Source organism: Balaenoptera ricei, chromosome 16 (genome assembly GCF_028023285.1).
Source record: "Balaenoptera ricei isolate mBalRic1 chromosome 16, mBalRic1.hap2, whole genome shotgun sequence".
Lineage (NCBI taxonomy): Eukaryota > Metazoa > Chordata > Mammalia > Artiodactyla > Balaenopteridae > Balaenoptera > Balaenoptera ricei.
In genome coordinates, this window is record NC_082654.1 from 111,280,538 (window position 1) to 111,301,895 (window position 21,358).

A 21,358-nucleotide genomic window follows, 5' to 3' on the forward strand; every position below is an offset into this window, starting at 1 on the left:
TGAGTTGGAGACTCTGGGTCAATGTATTCATTGTATGAAGACCAATGTATTCAAGACCAATGTATCTTGGTCTTGAATTTGCTCATGGGCTGCCTACTCATTTAAACATGACTCTAAACTAGATCATTCTTTCTACTACAATAAAATTCCAGACTATCAGCATACCTAACTGAAATTGAATGGAACTTTCAATATTTCTCCCATGCAGAGGGTAGTTTTGATCAGATTCTGGCTGTCTGTCAAATATTCTATTAACTACTTTTAAAATGATGGTAAATTTTAAATGCAAAATATACTCTGAGGCACTCTCCGTGGAGGCAGCTGCAGGAGCTCAAGCTTAGGGAAATCAGGTAGATTCAAGATCTTCTCACAGAAGCCGGGGCGGGCGGGGGTGCCTTGGGCTTCGATCATTTTCAACTCGTGGTGATTTAAGCATAGTTTCATCAGGCATCACCTAGCATATATGCATACCAACTAAACTGACTACACAGTCTACTGTATATGATTATGCTGGGTAAAACAAAATTGTATATCTGTAGTAGTTTTCATTAGAAACCTGATAAAATACTCAGTTACCTGAAACAAGTCCCACCTGACACCAATGCCTTGCCAGGAGGGCACCATCTCTGCCTGACTGCTCACTCATACCTCGTAACCCCAAAATAATGAAGTCAGGCTTAAAAAATCTGCTTTCTAAAAAAAGACTTTTCACATAAAACCTGTATAATTTTTATCTGTGATAATTTCTGTTGAATTTTATGACTTACAACCTATATTCTTTTTGGGCAAAATAAAAGGATTAAGAATATGTAAATTTTTGTAAAAACAAATGGACTAACCAAGAACTAGAGAGTTAAAGTTATGTTTTGAACAGACATTTGCTGTACGAGCGCCTTCGTCTTCCTAAAGCAGAGATGCTCAATGTGTGGTCCCCAACCAGGAGCATCAGCACCACCCGGGATTTGTTAAAAATGCAAACTCCTGGACCACACTTCAGATCTGCTGCATCCGAAACTCTGGCCCAGCAATCTAGGTTTTAACAAGTCCTCTGGGTGATTCTGCTTGGAGAATCATTTCACTAAAGCATGTTTGGTCAACGGTGGGACATTTGGGGTGGGATTAATTCTTAGGTGTATGACACCGCCCATGCACTGTAGAATATTTAAAATCCCTGGCCCCCACTCAATAATAGTGGACAGCCAAAACGCCCCCAACCCCCATCTTAAAATACTCCTTAGGGAGAAAATGATTGTGTGCCTAATACCAGATCTTTAGTTAAAGTCCACAGGTATCTACTCTATATTTTACCACAGATGTATATTTAACACCACTTAAGACTTACATATGTTTTACAAAATATCTGAACTAGAACTTCTCCTTTACTTTAGTCAAATGTTACAGCTTTAAAATATATTTTGATTGTAAAATATACACCTCATTAACACAACAATAACAACAAAATATATCCCAAAGTAGTAGTCTCCAAGTAAGAAATATCTCTGACCTATAATTGTACCTCTCATAAGAAAGCAAGAGAAGGAGGAACACAGTTTCGTGGCTAGGCCTACCAGCTTTTACCAGATCTTCTAAGACCATGAAGGATCAGTTTCCAAGCTGCTATAATGAAAAATATCCATCACAAGCTCCTAATCTATATTTAGTATAACAAAATATTAGAATAATGTATAAAATGCAATCAAGAGTCTCATATAAGCAGAGTTAGCAAAAATTTGAAAGCAAAATTCCTAGTTGTTATTGATATTAAAGAAAGAAACATTCTAAAATCTGAATATGTGTAATTAAAATTAATATAAATAAAAGTTAGTATTTATTTATAAGTATGGGAAAGAAAGGTAATAAGCAATTTTTTAAGGCTAACACGTGTTATATTTTCATTATATCATAAATATTTTTCTCAAATGATTAATAGGTATAACCTAAACTAAACTGATACTTAGTATAGAAATATAGTTCCAAGGAAAAGCAGATGAAAATTTGAAACCTGAAAACGAATTCTGAGGTGGTCAAAGCATTTCAATTAAAAAGAAAAACACTTCTAAGTAAAGAAAATATTGAGAAACAAAAAAGAAAAACTCTAAAAATCTAATTCCCAGCTAATGACACATTCAATAAACATACATAACAGTTACTATAAAGTTAAAACTTATAAAATGAAAACTTACAATTAGAAGACCAATGTCGACATCTTTGCTGGTCATAAAAAGTTCTCTGATTTGTTCACACTGCAAAATTTCTTTATTAATATATTTGGAGTAGTCATTCACAGGCTTGCCATATTTACATGGCATTATTGACGTATGATTGGGTCCACAAGCATATAAATAAAATGCCTCCTGTGAGCCAATCTTAGCTCCTGAATAGCAAAAAAATTAAGTTATTTACTTAAAATACTCCAACCAAAATTTTTCGTAAAAAACAAGAAACCAAGAGGTTTTTTTTGCTAGATTAAGTCTTACAGTTGTTCACTGTATCTTACAAAATTGATAAAGCCTCAATTTCCAAATTGGTGTAATGAGCAAATAATTTACAGCAAGATTATCTGCTGGATGTAAGATGAATTAATATAGATACATATATAAAGTTAACTGAAAGCTCTTGGTATAATGAAGTCATAAAATTTCTAGTTGCTCTTTAGGCTAAAAGCAGGTTTTGTTTTGCCTCTTTTTTTTTTTTTTTTTGTAAATGGAAACTATACCTCAGTAAACTCCTTTTAAAAATAACATGTGGATCTTTATTCCTTCGTCCATCCATCTATTCAATAAACACTGTCTGAATGCTATTACGTGCCAGGTTTAGTGATATATTTTTTAAAATCACATATTTCTTTTTCCCTTAAAATGTGGTATTTTTTAATATAATATACTAAAATTATAAATAAAAGAGACAACCAGTCTAAGGGTACCTGTCATAACAGTGCATTTTCCAGGATTATAAAGATGATTTAATATAAGCTTCTCTTTTGGGGAGGGTATGGGGGTAGGATGTACACCTCTACATTAAATGAATGTATCAATTATAAGAAACACCTAGATTATAAAAATCTTAAAATATTTTAAAAGTACATCTTGGAACCTAGGAAATACAGTACTTACTAAGTACAAGTGAAGGAACAGGGATTAATACTTTATCCAGGATAATTAACTTAGTCTAATATTTGTTAACTGAAAGAAAAATTTGGAAATGCTTTGAAGGGGAAAAATATACCACTGAAGAGAAGTAAATTTCCCAGGTCCCATTTGCCAGCCAACTGCAGAAATTCTTCTTGGGATGATAAACAATGGCCGACCATGCAAAATGTTTTATTGCTGTCAGATGACAAACTTGTTTTTCTGGGAAGCGTAAAATCCAAAGTAACATCAGGCTTCCTACGTTAAAAACAAAGTTAAATCAGTTACTTCAGTGAGTACTAGGGATTTTTAAAGTATGAATGTTTAAAAACAGGAAATTCTTGAACAAGTTTCTTGGTTCGGTATCAGAGAGCTGGTGATGGGAGAGAGAGGAGGACTGATTCTCTTGTGTCTTGGTCCAAGGTGCTGCTGGTCCACAAGCCCCAGAGGACGGGAGTAGAATAGAGATGCCTGATGGTCCTACACCAGGCCATGGGAAGTATGACCGGACATTTGCTGCAAGCTTTCTTTGCCACTTGACTTCTGCACATTCACCTTCCTGGTTTAAGATATAAATCTACCACCTCCCCCTGATTTTACCAGAAAGTCTCCCACCTCAGTAAACAATTCCTAAAATCTCATGTCCTCTATGAGGGCTTCAAAAACTAATCAGAAAAAGAATATCACTTCTTCAGGTTTTGCTCTGACAAGGCACTAAAACGCCAATGCTTTTTGGCATTTTCTGTTTTTTCAGTGCTAAATCATTACCGAGCTTTTGATTAGTCTCTTGCTTTTCTTCATATAAAGGTTACAGGAATCCTTACAAAAGGCAGAGTAGGAAGAGGTAAACTAACGGTTTCTCCTAGACAGACATCCATGATGGGAGAACTTCATCCTCTAGTTGAAACGGCAGAGTGCCAAGCTCTACCCCCATTTTAGAAATGTTTTAACCTCCATATTAAGATAATGAAGGTAGCTTATAAAGACAAAGTTTGTGAATAAGACAAAGGACTTAGAATAAGCTAATAATGAGATATTCTATTTTGGTATGTATGTATTTAAAAACTTTCCCCTAAGGCTTTCTGTTTCATACTTAGCATATAAATTTAACTATTTTAATAGGAATATTTTTAACAAAGGAAAGATGTGAGCTTTTTTTACTGAGGTATAATTGACATACAACATTAGAGTGAGATAACTTCTATTACTGTACAGGCATCTTTCTTGAACCAACTAAATGGCTGTGACTGAAACAGTACTGCCACCTAGTGGCATTATGACAATACAGTTTTTATGGGTAAAGAAAACTTACTGTAAGATCAATGCAAGATGAGTTCAACAAACACTAAAATAATTCATACTATCTACTATGTGCCATATATTCCTACCATATTTGTGTGCTGTTCATCAAATAAAAAGTAATAGAAAATATTAATAGGTTTTTTCAGTGTCATTACATCTTGAAATGTATTATTTGTAGAAATTATTCTATTAGTTCAGAGAGTGATGAAGATAGTGCCGAATTTAAATCAACAGAATAATATATTCATCCTTGGTCACTTGCTCATTGCTCTATTAATAGATAAAATCATTAACTTGTACCAAAGGGGAAAAAATTCCCTCAAAGTAATGAAGAAATAAGTGGGTGGGTAAAAATTAGTGCTATGTGAATCAAGTGACTATACTCATAACTTCAGAACTGGCCACAGAGAACAGCTAGACTCTCACTCTGAACATGTCTAATGATTAGTTTATGATTCCTGTACCTGTCAGCTGGCCTGATTCACCAAAACGCTGTCAGGTTAGTAAAGCACAGGGTTTTAAAGCAGGCTCTATCCAGACTCAAGAGTCCAGTTTGAGTTTCAGCCGCCCTCCTCACTGCTGGTAGGGCTTTGGGTCAGTTACCTTGCCCTACCCTGGGTCTCAGCTGCCTCACATGTAAAGTACACCTCTTTCATCATGCTGTTGGGAGGACTAATTGAGGTCATCCACGTCAAGTGCTTACTACACTGCCTGGTGTGTGCTGAGAGCTCAAGAAATGAGGAGGAGAGAGTCCAGGAGACTCTCTCCCAGCCCCATCCCCAGTCCCAAGCAATCTAACTCAAGGCTCTGGAAACAAACAGTGATTGGCTACGGCTGTCATTCAGGCTTAGGCAGCTGTGAAGACAGAACTTCTCAGAAAATATTTTATTTGGACTATGGAAATTGAGCTTCAATGACGTATTTTCATGTATTTTTTTTAAATGAATAAACTGTTTCCTGTGACAGATACTGTGGACTGGCTACCCTAGAGCCGTTCACAAGCCCCTTCCCCTACCTTCTTGAGGCTGGACGGCTGTAAGCAATCAACTCCCACAGCCACTGCAGTGCTGACCGGTACACAGCCTTCCCTTGGTTCCCACAGGCCCTTTCCTCTGCCTGGCCCACTCACTCTTCCTCCCTCCTGCTCATGGAAAGCTCCATCTCCTTCAGGTCTCAGCTTAAATAAACTGTTCCTAGATAGGTCTTCCCTGGTGTGCCTCTCTTAAGTAGCAAACCTGGTATTTTCTGTCTCAGGACACATTTGTTATCCCCACAGTCCTTGTCATGCTTTGTACACACTCATTTAATCGTGTATGCTTGCTGTCTGCTTCCTCACGGGACTGCGAGCCCCAAAAGGCAGGCAACGTGTCTGTCTTGTTCACCAAGCCCCCAAGCCTGATATAGCATGTGCGCAGCACATAATAATTCCTCAGTAAGTATTGGATGAACAAATGAATGAAAAAAGAGGTTAATTTGTGCTAAGGGTATATGTTATCTCTATGATCTAATCTACTTCGAGGGACTTTTGAGAGAACTGGAAGGTCATGTATAAAACGCACCTGGCAAAAGGTCTGCAACATAATAGGTATGCAATATTTTAGACCATTCGATTAAATCTAGACTCCTCATCCTGGATTCAAAGCTGCTGTCACATAGTATCACCATGCCCACTCATTCTTCTTGCTCATTATTCAACTTAGACTGTTCCTTCCAGCCAGCTTGGGCCTTTCCCATGTTACACTAGTTTCCAATTCTGTATCCCCTTTCATGCTATTTCATTCAATAAAATACTTCCCAATGCTTACAATTTCCAAGATACCTTATAGTTCTCTTAGTGTTACAGTTTACATTAAGATACTCTACAAAACATTTCTTATTAATTTGACTCACAATTCTCCTGGTTTGTAAAAGTCATATAGTACTATAACCGAATCTATCACCTGGCATATTTCTAGGACCCTATCTTAATCTATCACCTGATACATTGGCTTATATTTTTCTCTAGTCATTCTAATTTCTTTTGCAACTCTGATTTAATTTAGGTATTAGCTTTATTAGCCACTTAATTTAAATAATTCCTTATGGATTCATTTTATAACATATGGGCTTGATGGACTAAATTATAGGTTCAGTTGCTTGATGTAAATATACGTTCTACATGAGTGCCTAAATGTTCAGATTTCGGCATGCTCCACAAATCCAAACATTAATCTTCAACAATTATTTCTAAGGGGAATTAATTTTGTATGAAAGTGATAAATAGGAAAAAATATCTAACTTGACAGACTCTTATGTTAATATATAGTAAAATTTCATCTATAGTTTTCTGTAATCTGTTTCAGAAGCTGTAACAGAATAATTAAAATTATAACTGACATTAATAAGTATTTACTAAAAATGTTTCATACCTCTGTCCAGAGACCCATATGGAGATCTTCCCATGGATATTCTTTTTCCCTTGGGGCTGCTGCAAGTAGGTGAGTACTAAATGTTGCCATTTGCTTGGAAGGAAAATATTCTCCTGTGATTCAACCTGTGCTAGTAAAACAGCTTTCGTATCGTCATTTGAATCCATGCACACACTGCACAAAAAAGAGAAAAGGTATAGGCTAAAAACATGAAATTTCTGATCTCAGTTTTTAACATGTATATCAACTACAATTCTAGATATTTAAGTGAAATTAAAAATCAGTTCTATTATTAAACTAACTTGAAAAGTCAGTAGGTCTTTCGTTTTACACCGTAATCTGCTTAGTTATTTTATTATACTATTACCTCAATTCATGAACTAAAATAGATTTGGCTCATTTGCTAGTGTTAACAATTTGGGCAATAATCTTCAGAATTCAATTTGCAAAAAAAATTTTTATTAGTACTATCTACACAGTCATTGCCTTTTTAGAAATTACAGTGTAATATTTGGTTCATACAAAAATTAATACATATTATACATAAATATCTAAATGCCAGGATGTATTGTTGGTCTAACCTACTTCGAGGGATTACTAAGAGAATTAAGATATAATTTATATAATGTACCAAGTAACCTTTATTACGTTTACAGAGCATAGATCCCTAAGCAACATGTTTCATTTAAAGTTTTATAAAGATAGTATCATACTAGTCATACTCACTCAATACAAATAAAAGACTTGTATCTATACTAGTTAACAAAGGAGGTAGGAAAAAAAGGACAAGACAGCAAGGAGAACCTAAGCTTATTGGATAGTGGCTCTTAAATATATAATCTGCATGAAAAACAGCTGTCTGGTAACAGCATCATAAGATCACTGCAATCTGATGGAATACTTTCATAGATAAGACTTCAGTAAGTATTTGGTCTAAGATACCACTGAGAATTAACATAACGTACTTCAGAGTTTAATTATAGACTTTTAGATAGAATAATATATTGTTACAAAGGCTGTATTAATAACTGTTAGAATGTATCTTCTTTTTTTAAAGAATTTTCTATTTTGCTGTAATGATCTTTATTAGCAGATTTCACATTAATGTCTCTTACATAAATTATTTAAATACATGAGCTATTCATGATGGGTTGAGGATAATCGTTACCGAAAGATAAAAGTGCCACTGCGGGGATCAGCCCACACTTGGATCATCAGCGCTTTGGATCCCAGTGAGATCATATGAATACAGCCTTCCTCTATGAGCCTTTCACCGGGACTCACGTACTCTGCGCCTTCCGGTCTGTTGTGCTCTATGAGAAAAAGATGTTAGAATGATCAGTTAAGCAACTGATAAAAAATGAGTGGAAAAGTGAATCTAAAAGATTACAAAGCATGGTTGTTCATTTGTAGTAAATTATTTACCTGGAATGTCTGAACACTTCAGGTAAACAAACAACATTTATTTCCAAACAACATTTCCAAAGTTTAGATGTTAACTCCAAAAAAAAGCATGAAGAGTGAAAACAGTAATTGAGCGCAATAGAAGTTGTTAAATGTTTTAAAATACATGATAACCAAGGGCTAATTACAGGAGTGAAGCGACCACTGTGATGTCACTGTGCCATGATTCTTTTATCGACTGGACTGGGTCACGGTGACATCGGGGCCCCAGCCCAGGGAGAACACACCATTGTCACATGTCTTGCACCACCAAAAATCTCTATAATAATAATAATAATAATAGCATGCTGTTTTTTTAAAAAATTGATATTAAAATTCCTTTTAGAAAAATTGTGGTGTTTGAATATATTCCTTGTTTAGAGTCCCTGGTGCGTGATCTCTGAATGTAAGTGCTGAGTGATTCTGAAACTCTAACATGTCTCTCCAAGACAAGCGAAGGTAAATGCTAGAGGCTTTGAGCCATCGGGTTATCTTGACTTCTCTTTCTCACCACTTAAAACCTAGCACTGCCTGAGTATGTACGATGAGCTCAATCCTCAGCCATGCGACCTATTACCATGATTCATGACTTCATGTAAAGCTCCATTAAGATGTACCAAAATATAAAATGCATGCCCAAAGGCTCAGACTTTTAGAGAAGATAAACACTGCCAGCTATCAGATTGCATATATATTGGTTGTCAATTTTCTACGGGTATAACCACCACCAGGGACTTTCCTGGCAGTCCAGTGGTTACGACTTTGCCTTCCAATGCACGGGGTGCGGGTTGGATCCCTGGTTGAGGAGCTAAGACCCCACGTACCTCCAGCCAAAAAACCAAAACATAAAACAGAAGCAACATTGTAACAAATTCAATAAGGACTTTAAAAAAATGGTCCATATCAAAAAAAAAACTTATTAAAAAAACAACAACCACCACCAATTTTTAAGAATACTCCCCCTAGCAATGATAATAGTCTTAAAAAAGTCTTAAAAAAGTTAAATTCATTGATTATCTTGAGGACTACTGCCCAAGATATAAGATATATAGAGAACTCATATCTGAAGTGATATTGAAAAAAATGTTTCCATATCAAATCTGAACTTGTACAATTAAGAGACCAGAAGAGAAACCAGTGTGTATTCAGGAATTCAGAGTAGTTATATTATAAATATTTCTTAATTTAGTGCTCATGACAATCTTGTGAGATAAGTATTATTATCCCCATTTTGAGGGTGACAGAACTGAGGTGCTGAGAGGTTAAATAACTTGCTCAATGGCACACAGTGGTTTAGTGGCAAAGGATGTGTTATCACTGTAATATTTTCTTCACCTTTCTTCAATTTTTTTGTATGTATACTATTTTTAAATGTTAATTTTAAATGTTTATGCAAGATTATCTTTCTAAAACACACGTTTTCTAATACATCTACAATAAGAAATTTTAAAAATGTTCCCAATACTTAGTTTTCTCAGGTCATTGTGTATATTTATTCATTTTATTAGAGACTGTTTACATTGTGATTGCTCCCACTTAATATGTAAGAAAGAGATCTGCAGTTTATAGTGTAGTGGTGACATTTAAGCTCTGGAATTAAATTTAGGAGGGTTTAAATCCATTTCCAGCACTTACCAGCCACATAAATTGGTCATGCTGCTTAACTTCATCTACAAATACGGATAGTATGAGCACTCACCTTACTGAAATGTTGTGAAGATTAAAAATGCATATAGCAAGAGCAGAGCAAAGTGACACAATCCAGAAAGCTCTCCATGTACATGAGACAGCACCATCATCAATGACATCACATGTATATCGTTCAGAGCTATCCATTCTTAGGTGGCAAAATGCCATTCACAAAAGAAAACACTATAACTACCTGAAACATTAAATTATCTGCTAAGATTTCTTAAAAGTTCAGCTTCCTAGGCTAACCCATAAAAGTACCTAAGTGTGTTCTGCTAATAACTTGGAAATAACGTCTGTGGAAAAGTAGATTCAGAGCTCCAACTGTGGATATCAGGTGACATTTCCCACCCTTCAATCTCGACAGTGTCGTTAAGGTTTTCCGTTCCATCTACAGGTTAGCGGTAGAAGACCTCCCTGGAAACCAGATACTGGTGAAGGCCTAGTGTCCTGAAGCAGAGGCTCTGTGGGCGTGTGTAAACCTTGTGGAATGAGCAGCTATGGAGGCCAGCACCTCCTTATAATCATAACCCCCTAAACACCTGTCTCATTCAGTCATTTCATTCATTCATGGACCCTAAGAATTAGCCTACCTGCTTTACTTACCACCACCATAAACTGCTTTCTAACGAACAGCTTCTTTCTACCTAGCAGTTTCCTAGTAGCATAATCACAATTCGAGCAGTTATAGAAAGAACTGGAATGAAACTTATTCTCACTCTGGAGGTTGGTTGACGCATTTAAACTTTCTGTGATGGGAACGAGGAGAGAGGCACTGAGGTAAGATACAGCATAAGAAAGAGAGCTTGAACTACGAGAGAGAAAGGAGATGAAATGGAGGCGGACTAATAGGAGGTGGGAAACCGGTAGCAGAAGGATGGAAAAGTGGCTACAGGGTTTTATCCTTTCCTTTTCAAACACCAGGAGCCACCCTATCCCAGTGACGGGACCAGGAAAGAGGCAAGCAATGGGGCCGGTGAGCCCCGCAGCAGCAGTTGCAGATGTGGCCCACCTGCCTCCCCCACCCCGCTCCCATACACACTAGGCAAAAGAGCAGAAGAAAATGGAGTTTTCAGGGCTAGCTGACCACTCAGGCTGCGGTAAGTCAGAGCCTGCCGCTGCTGAGGCATTCCACGTGAAGAACACGTTGAGAGTAAGTCAGAGCTTCGCTGTATTCTCAGTGCTCAACTACTATAAAACCGCCGTCGGAAAAATCTTAGTGCAACAGATAACGCTGTTGTCATACCTGTTCCACCAAAACTACTATCCAGTAGAATTAACGATTTGTTTCTTTTCTTTGTCTTCTTTCCTTTTTCTGTGGTACTCTCAGCTTCGTGAATGCGCTCCACATTAAACCACAGTGAAACGCTGAAACCTTCCGACAGGTGTGGCCAGCAGTTTTGTCCTAGCAATGGCAAGTGGACGGGGGCTACGTGCCAAGAGGAAAGCAGCTGCTGGGGAAAACTGTCACTGTCACCCTCCTTCTTGCTCCGCGAAACTCGTGCTCTTCTTAATAACCCCATGGCCTTACTGTTTAGAATCCCGGGACACTTTTGTGAAAAAGATGAAACACCATTGCTTAAATTTGGAGTATGCAGCAAAGGGAAGGTTAGATACTGTGAAGGACTCATAGTAATGTCACTTTCAACAATTTTCAGAATACCCAGAAGAAGAATTTCCTAGAGGAGAAGAAAACCACACAAAACTTTACAATCATGTTACAAGGTACATAATAATCTTGAAAGTCAGGTTATAAATGAAAATGCAAACATGTACATATGCATATCAGCATTCCTATTTAAACACCTTCCTATCTACTATATCATTAAAATTTTCATTTTTTGTGTGTAGTTAAGATAAAATATGAAACAGAGATTTCAGTCTTAAAATATGTAATCTCTTGTGGTTAATTTGTTTTAGATTTAGATGCTCTTAAGGTACAAACCTAAAAAGTTATGAGTTGGTTTTAAGTACTAGCAATTAAATACAATTATTATATCAGGAATCATTTCTAGCAAAGATGTTTATTCCCAAGTACACTATAGTTGCTTCTATCAATTATTTTTAAATGAGGGATAGAATAAGAGACCTTACAAATTCTTCAGATTTCTGAATGGCATTTACAGCATGACTGACTTCACAAAATTGAGTGCTCCGTTACTTTCCACCTTATTTTACATGCCTTTTCCCTAATCAAATAAAATTTCTTTCATCTCTGTTTGGTAAACTAAAATAAGGTTTTTAGGTTTATTTATAATTACAAGTTTTTGGTTAAACTCAAACACAGAATGTACAGAAGAGATGACAGGAAACAAGTATTTAATTAAAGGGAAAAGCAACGACTAAGGAGACAAGTAAAAAAATAGAAAAGATTAACCCAGTACAATGCCCTACCCATGCATAAAATAACAACTAATGTTGATTATTACAATGATAAATGAACTCAGAAAAATAGAATAGAAACATTCCATAAATATATAGTCAGTTCTCAATTGTCTACACGAGTGGTTTTTTTTTTTTTAACATCTTTATTGGAGTATAATTGCTTTACAATGGTGTGTTAGTTTCTGCTTTATAACAAAGTGAATCAGCTATACATATACATATATCTCCATATCTCTTCCCTCTTGCGTCTGCCTCCCACCCTCCCTATCCCACCCCTCTCGGTGGTCACAGAGCACCGAGCTGATCTCCCTGTGCTATGCGGCTGCTTCCCACTAGCTATCAGTTTTACATTTGGTAGTGTATATATGTCCATGCCACTCTCTCACTTTGTCCCAGCTTACCCTTCCCCCTCCGCGTGTCCTCAGGTCCATTCTCTAGTAGGTCTGAGTCTTTATTCCCATCCTGCCCCTAGGTTCTTCAGAAGCATTTTTTTTTTTTTTAGATTCCATATATATGTGTTAGCATACAGTATTTGTTTCTCTCTTTCTGACTTACTTCATTCTGTATGACAGACTCTAGGTCCATCCACCTCACTACAAATAACTCAATTTCATTTCTTTTTATGGCTGAGTAATATTCCATTGTATATATGTGCCACACCTTCTTTATCCATTCACCTGTTGATGGACACTTAGGTTGCTTCCATGTCCTGGCTATTGTAAATAGTGCTGCAATGAACATTGTGGTACATGGCTCTTTTTGAATTATGGTTTTCTCAGGGTATATGCCCAGTAGTGGGATTGCTGGGTCATATGGTAGTTCTATTTTTAGTTTTTTAAGGAACCTCCATACTGTTCTCCATTACACTAGTGGTTTTTGACCTCGTGTTCCACAGAGCTCCCTCGGGGTCTACAAGGCTCAAGTGGGATGGTGAAATGGGCAGGGCTCAGGAACATCCTCCAACCTTGCTTCAAAGAAAGTAGCTCCAAAGTTTTCTGTTTTATTTGCTTATGCTTCTAGTCAAGATTTCATTATAAAAATGTGTTTCTCAGCAAAGAACGGTCTAAAAATCACTAAGCTGCACCAATGGACAAGTGATAGAAGATCAATGAAGAGTGAATAATAATTTTCTTTAAAAAAAGGGTAACTCTCAAAATGGTTATAATTACTTATAATAATCTTTAGTAATTAAAATTATTTAGCATTTCTTAAGCACAAAGACTTGGGGTGGAATGGGGTAAAGGGACTCTGTTCCCAACGATATGTCTAGCTAGCCGAAATTGAAGCAAAATGGTTAAAATTGTGTAAATAACAAAATAATCGAGAATTTCACACGCAATAACATGGAGCTGACTATATAATAATTACCACATCAAAAGAGGGAGCTTAGTGATTTCTAAATAATAAAAAAATATTCTATTAGGTATCAGTGAAAAAATGGCAAATTATAGCATATTTACTGTACAAGGAGATTTCTCCAGAAATATTCTCAAAAGAAGGGTTAGCTCTTCCGAACATGTTCTTGAACTCATCAAAGATACCAAAAGATCCACCAGTACTCTCTGGCATGCTAAATTAAAGAAAGAGAGAGGGGGAAAATTAAAGCCGATATACAATAATTAAAAGAACGGAATAAACAATTTCACTGAAAGGGATCAAACACTATTGTCACATCTTGAACGGATTATAAATACTCTAATAATCCAAAAATCTGCTGAAGAAATAACAATATAATTAAATGCAAACCAACTAACCAACTGACAAACAACAACAAAACCACTTTTCTTAAAGACTGGTTAGCTCAAAGTAAAATAAAGGTATTATTTAAAGAAGCATAAATTAATACAGTATTTCTTAAATAAGCTGTTAGGTACCATAAAACAGTCTGCTACCTTCTCATGTTGAAAATGTTTAATTTATGACTACAACTTTCTAATTAGAAAATTAGATGACATAAGTAAAAGTGGAAGTATTAAAAATTACGAAAACACTAAAATATGACAAATGATTAGTTTGAACACTTTATTCTATCATGGGGTTTAGTATGAAATATAATTGGTAATACACACATTCATATAACTTTCTAGAGTAAAATAAATATTTGTAGCATATATTACAGCAATCGAACTATATTTGCATGCATTATCTCAGCCGATCCTAACCAAAAATAAGTCCTACAAAATAAATATTATCTCCCTTTTGGACATGACAAAATAATTCTCATATAAAACCTGAGAAGAGAAGTCATGTTTCAGCAACATGTTTTGTAGAAGCAGTGAACTGATACAGTAGCGTAATGGTAGACATATCTAGAAAGAAATTGAGCAACAAGACTATAAAATAGCATGGACTTTATCCTGTAAGTTACATCAATCAGTTAAAGGTTTTAGAGTAGGAAAATAACATGATCGATGTAAAGTGTATGTGCTTAGATTTTATTTTCCAGTTCAAAACTAACAGGTTCCAGTTCAAAATGGGGGAATAGAGATATGCACACACATATACATATGCCTTTGTCTACCACTGAAAAGTCACTGAACTGAAAGTTCAGAATAACAAAAAGGAAGAAACCCATAACAGGAAAAAAGTGGGGAGGCAGTGGGCATTGGGAGCAGGTCAAGTGAGAGATTTAAAAATATTTCTTGAAGATGGAAGGAGAGATAGATAAAAGAGAAAGCTGCAGCCTAGAATCTCTTTGAATTACAAAGGGGCTCAGAGGAATGAAGAGCCGATCTGTCCCAAATCTGGGGAGGAAGTAAGACAGGGCTGCAAGCACAGGGATTAATAAAAGGTCTGTCTGTGACATCCGCCTCTCTCCTTGATTCCGAGTACACAGCAAAGATAAGTCACCTATCACCTTTATGCCCCAAACCTGTAAACTCTTCTCAAAAGAAACTGAATGGCTTCTGCCAAGAAAAAGCTGAGATGCATGGTGGGATGTTAGCATCAGGGCTACCAGGTATAACTGTAAAAGTCTGCAGACTGGCCGAGTTGCCTAACCAAGGGGGAAAATAGGAACTGAAGAGTATACAGAGTACATAGAGAACTCTTAATACTCAACGACAAAAAGAGAAACACCCTGATTTTGAAAAAGGGTGAAGGATTTGAATAGACATGTCTCCAAAGAAGATATACAAATGGCTAACAAGTACATGAAAAGATGATCAATGTCACTAATCATTACGGAAATGCAAATCAAAACCACAGTGAGAAACCACAGTGAGGAAAACATCAGACAAATTCAGCAAGGGGACATTCTACAGTATGATCAGTCCTCCTCAAAACTCTCAAGGTCATTAAACAGGGAAAGTCTAAGAAATTGTCACAGCCAAGAGGGAACCTAAGGAGGTATGACAACTAAATGCAATGTGAATCCTGGCTAAGATCTTTAAACAGAAGAACATTAGGTACACACTAAGGCAATTTGAATAAACTATGGACATAAGTTAATAATAATGTAACAATATAGGTTCATTAATTATAGCAAATATACTAAGGTTAATCTGGGTACTCTCTGTGCTATCTGCTCAATCTCTCTATAAAGGTAAAGCTGTTGTAAAAAATAAAGCTTATTAATAAAAAAATTAAAAAGCAATCTACATTAAATCAAAATAAAATTAAAAAATGAGTTTTAAAAACCTGAAGTACTGATGTATGCTACAACATGGATGAAAATATTATGCTAAGCGAAAGAAGCCAGTCACAAAGAACCACATATTCCATTTACATGAAATATCTAGAATAGGTAAATCTATAAGACAGGAAATAGATTAGTGATTGCCAGGGGCTGGGGCACGTGCGTGGGGGAGGGTGAAGGGGAAAGAGGGAGTGACTGCTACAGGGTATGGGGTTTCTCTTGGGGCTATGAAAATGTTTTAACATGGACAGCTCTGAACCTACTAAAAAACACTAAATTGTACACTTCAAACGGGTGAATGGTATAGTATATTAATATATCTCAATTATATCACAAATATATCTCATGTATATGAATTATATCTCAGTAAAGCTGTTATGAAAAGATAATGGAATAGAATTTCTCAGAGCTGAGCTGGAAATAAGTCTTCAGATCAAAAAAGTCCACTAAGTGCCCAGCACAATAAATAAAAATATACCCATACACTAAGTAGATGGGGAAGAAGGGAAGGCTTTTCCTTACAGTGTAATCCCAATTAACAAATGAAGATGGAATGAGGGAAACAGAAAATTACTATTTGGCAAACCACCATATTAACTGTTTCAGTCAAGAATCATCAATGGATGCTAAAGCGAGTGGGTTAAAGTATGATGAAAAAAGGATATTTACATAGCCTTAAGTTATCTCCCCATAAGAAACTTCCTAATTATAAAGAGAAAATACTAACTTAACAATGGAAACACCTGGCAAAACACCACCTTAACCAAGTGATCAAAGTCAACATCACCAGTAATAAGATACAGATATCATGAACCCCTAGATATGACGCACTGTGAAAAGGCATAGCATCACTTGTGAGGTATGCATGCCCAAAACGCATAACTTGAATTTGATCGTGAGAAAATACGCAACAAACCCAAATTAACATTTTGTGTATGTCAGCCTTAATTCTCCAATTACAATTTAGGTTTCTCCAACTAAAATCTAGGTTTCTATCTAGTGTATAAAATATAATCATATTACGTATTCATTATGAATTTCTCAAATGTCTGTGAAAGTACAGAGTAGAGAGCGGGCACTCAAGCGATACCTGGTAAAGCAGCAACACAGTGTTTAGACTGGGTTACAGCCCTTGCAATGCCACTTCCATGTATACGACCCTGAACAAGTAATTCGATCCCTTGGAATCTAGATTTTCCTCTCTATAAACTCAAGATACTTACACTATGTCTACCGCATTGGATGGTTCTGAGAAACAAAAGAGATGATGCATATAAAGCTACTTTTGAAACCACACAGCCCTATGCCAATGGAAGCCATTATTGTCAACTCTTCATTTCATATGGCAACAAAATTATTTCAAAGCTATGGTTTAAAACAGTTTCAACGCACCTTGAAAATCAGAATCAGTCTGTGTTAAAATACTCAAGAACCCTCCTAAAAGATTTTTCACAGTTCCCTGAAGATTAAAAAACAAAACATAAGAAATTAAATTTCTTACCTCATGAAAGCATGAAGCAACTGTAATATCATAATAAACTACTTGATAGTCTACTGTATACACATTTCTAGGTATTTTAAAATAAGTGGAGAGAATGCTATGTGTAGGATTATACATAATTTTCATTTTGTTTTTCATGCTGTTTTGTTTTCTGAGTTTTCAAAACAATGACTATATATTAAAATTAAATGCAATTTTTCAAATATTATCCATTCTCAGAAGCATACTAGGATTCTTATTAGTTAGCCAATGACAACATTAATTTTTATGCTACTTTGGAGAACTATGGAAATAGAAGATTTTTAGAATATCACTTGTACTAAAAACATACATTAAGGTATTATAACAGGTAAGTAATCATCTCAATTTTCAGACAAGTTGGGTTATATATAAACTAAGAGGTGAGTAATTGGGGCATGCGTGTGGTAAATATTGATCACATTTAACTAAATACATCTTTTACCTGTTGCATGAGTAGAAAAATATTCTTTTCTTTCTGTCTGATGATTTTCAAAAAACTCTCAAATACATGGGCAAGCACATCAAGTTTGGCTTTACCAGTAGAAAGCAAATTTAATTCCAGCATACAAATCTCAGGATAAATTATTTCCCCTTGAGTGAGGTTTTCAAGTAAGTCATTTGGACTGCTTGATGCACTGAAACTTTCTACTTCAGGCTTTAAGTCTACCCCTAACAGGGGGAAAAGAAAAGATTATTTTTATTCCCTAAACATTGAAAAAATATTTCAAATCTCGTTCATCATTTAGGAGATCTAGTGACAAAAGTGCTATTTATAAGATGCTCACAAAACCTTTTCCTACTGCTTGACTTTTGATTACAATACGAATCCTGAAAAATCAAGTCATATGGATATTTTGAAGATAAATGAGTAGCCTTAAGAGTAATTTTGATCTTCACTAGAACCACGAATATTATCAACTGTAATTTTTACAGACCTGTGACACAGATTTAACACACTCCTTTGACACAACTGGAAAAAAATACTATCCCAAACTTTCTGACGCCAAAATACCTAAATCACAGGGTAGTTCATTTGTTTGCCCATATCTCTCTGAAAACAGTAGGTCTGGCTATTGGTTGGATGAATTTTATACTTTGTCTTCTTCATAAGTGAGAAACAGACAAGACTTTCAATGAATTTCAATTTCAAGTAATTTCAATGAATATTACATTTTGGAAATTTTAACTGTTATGCTCTTTAAAGAAACTGCTGTACTCTTTTAAAAAGTTCATATAGGTAAGAAATGGATAAATTTCTACCTAGACCAAAATTCTTTAAATTAAGATCTATTTAGCAAACTTACAAAAAGGAGGAAATCTATCATTATAAAATCATGTCTGTACTCTGATAAAACTAACACTGTTGGGACTTCCCTGGCAGTCCAGCGGTTAAGACTTCGTGCTTCCACTGCATGGAGCGCAGGTTAGATCCCTGGTCAGGGAACTAAGATCGCGCATGCCGCATAGTGCGGCCAAAAAAACAAACAAACAAAAAAAACTAACACTATTAAACCAATATTTTTTCCAAAGCACCTGCTCAGGAGGTGGGGGGGAGGGAGAAGTGGAAGAAGGTGGTTAAAAGGTACAAACTTCCAGTTATAAGATAAATAAGTACTAGGGATATAATGTACAACATGATGACTATAGTCACCATTGCTGTATGATATACAGGAAAGTTAAGAGAGTAGATTCTAAGAGTCCTCATCACAAGGAGAAATGTTTATTTCTTTTCTTTTTATTGTATCTATATGAGATGATGAATGCTAACTAAACCTATTGTGGTCATCATTTCACAGTATATGTCAATCCAACCACCTTAAACTTATACAGTGATGTATGTCAATTATTTCTCAATAAAACTGGAAAAAACATATTAAAGTAGTTTGTTTAATGAATCAAGTAAGCTACATGAACATATATGTGTGTGGCTTTCAATTCGTGGCTGTTCCTTTGTTCTTTTCACTCTCTTTATGGTAAAAAAACAAAAAACAAAGAAACAAAAAATACCTGCTATGGGCCCATCAAGCCCTTTCAGTAGGACATCAGTGATTATTCCCATTCACTCAGTGGGAAAGAGAAAATAGACTTTGAGGAAGATAAACTACTGCAAACTTAGTGAAGACTAACAGTACTGGCACAGTCACAAGATCAGCAGATTAAAAGATGGAGCCTTCCCAGAAATCTCTTGGCTCTGGCCAATCCATATTTTCCACTTTACCCAAGTTTTAGGCCTGGAAACAAAGGATCATATGCCATGTCGTTCCATCCTAAACAAGTTGGGCTGTGGTGAACTAAGAAGAAATCTATGCTGCAGCATCCTTGGAGGCCACAAAGAGATGTCTGCATTCCCTATATTATTTACTCTTTATAACAAACTGCCTGCAATGCTCTTCCTGTCAATGTTCGCTGGATAGATCTTTTGTATTTAGGCCTCAACGTAAACATATCTTCAGAGAGGCCTTCTCCGACCACCCAATCACTATCACATCACCCTGTTTTATTTCTTCATACTGCTTATTTCTGATACTTATTGTTTGTCTTTTCCACTAGAATATATATGAAAGCAGGGACTTCCTCTACCCTGTATTCTTAGGCACTCGATCAATGCTTGTGATAACAAAATATATCTCATTGTTTTAAACTGCTTACAAGAATGCCAGAATTTGTTGTCAAGATCAAATGAAATGAATGGTTGAACAATGCACTTTTTAAATGTAAGGCAATACAAAATTCTAAAGTGATATTATTATGAACCATTTGCTAATTAATAATCTGACTTCAAATCCAATCACAAGTACTTCAGTGATATTTTACCATCATCCCAGGTTTCACTGTCCTCAGGATTGCTCTCAGTATCTGCTTCATAACCTTCTTCTTCAACCAAAAGTTTAATACTGCAACACTGAGGATCCTCAGCTTCTTCTGAAAAATCACTAGGTTGGGATGACAATTCTTCTTCAGACTGATGACTCTACAAGATCAGTGTAATTAAAAGGTAAAAGCTGTAATGTTTGTTCCTTTTTTATAAATAAGGTATTTACTACTCAAAAGTCATTTTAAGGACAGCTTCAGTATTTTAAGAAAAAAAATCTTAGGCATCGATATTAACCATTACACATTATGAAATTCATGCAGAATAATTTTCTTGATTAACACCTCAAAAAATAGCTGTCCTAAAAGATTAAGCTATAGGTCATTTCAGTTTTACTGAAAAATAAGTCTCAGAAATTTCATTCTAGTTATATGATAAGAAATGACTAAAAACCACAATGAGGTAGAATTAAGTTGTACTTCCTACAACTTCATGTGAATAAATATGTATTAGTTTTACATATTTGTTCATGGAAAAGATTTTTTCATAGGATTTTTATAAATAAAGTGTTTCATAAATTAGATACCCAGAGAAGAGATGAAAAATTTTCAAGGAAATTAATTTTAAGATTTCAGAATGCAGTTGTCTATATACAAGCATCTCAGAAATCAAGAGTTCCAGCATTAACTCCCTGTGCAATATCTTGTGGCATGAAATTTTCCTTCTCTTATAAAAATGTTACTAATATCTTCATTTTAGAAAACACACTTGAAGAAGCTCAGAGTATTTTATCATTGCAACAGTAATAAAAGGTAGAGTAAACTTTTTTTTTAATAAGTAGGTAGGTATTTTAACCTACCTAGGTATTTTGACATTTTAGGTAGGTATTTTAACATTTTCCAGTTAACCAACTGATTCAGTAATATGATGAAGGCATTAGTAGTTATTTCAGTAAGTTTTTAAGTTATGACAAACAGTAACATAAAATATTATGGCAGAAGATTATAAAATGCCAATGTATGTCCAGACCAA

The 21,358-nt window shown here is 35.5% G+C and overlaps 1 protein-coding gene across 6 annotated transcripts in view; it reads right to left on the reverse strand.

Moving 5' to 3' along the window:
- LYST (lysosomal trafficking regulator) overlaps positions 1-21,358 on the reverse strand; it is a 202,393-nt gene that overhangs the window by 110,494 nt on the left and 70,541 nt on the right. For all 6 annotated transcript variants that reach the window (XM_059899076.1, XM_059899079.1, XM_059899078.1 and 3 more), the window contains exons 8-16: positions 20,329-20,485; positions 17,957-18,183; positions 17,385-17,451; positions 13,816-13,925; positions 11,217-11,649; positions 8,007-8,151; positions 6,839-7,012; positions 3,226-3,386; positions 2,184-2,374 (exon numbers count right to left, since the gene is read on the reverse strand). In XM_059899076.1, the coding sequence (XP_059755059.1) occupies positions 2,184-2,374; positions 3,226-3,386; positions 6,839-7,012; positions 8,007-8,151; positions 11,217-11,649; positions 13,816-13,925; positions 17,385-17,451; positions 17,957-18,183; positions 20,329-20,485 (1,665 nt within the window). The remainder of the gene's footprint in view (positions 1-2,183; positions 2,375-3,225; positions 3,387-6,838; positions 7,013-8,006; positions 8,152-11,216; positions 11,650-13,815; positions 13,926-17,384; positions 17,452-17,956; positions 18,184-20,328; positions 20,486-21,358) is intronic.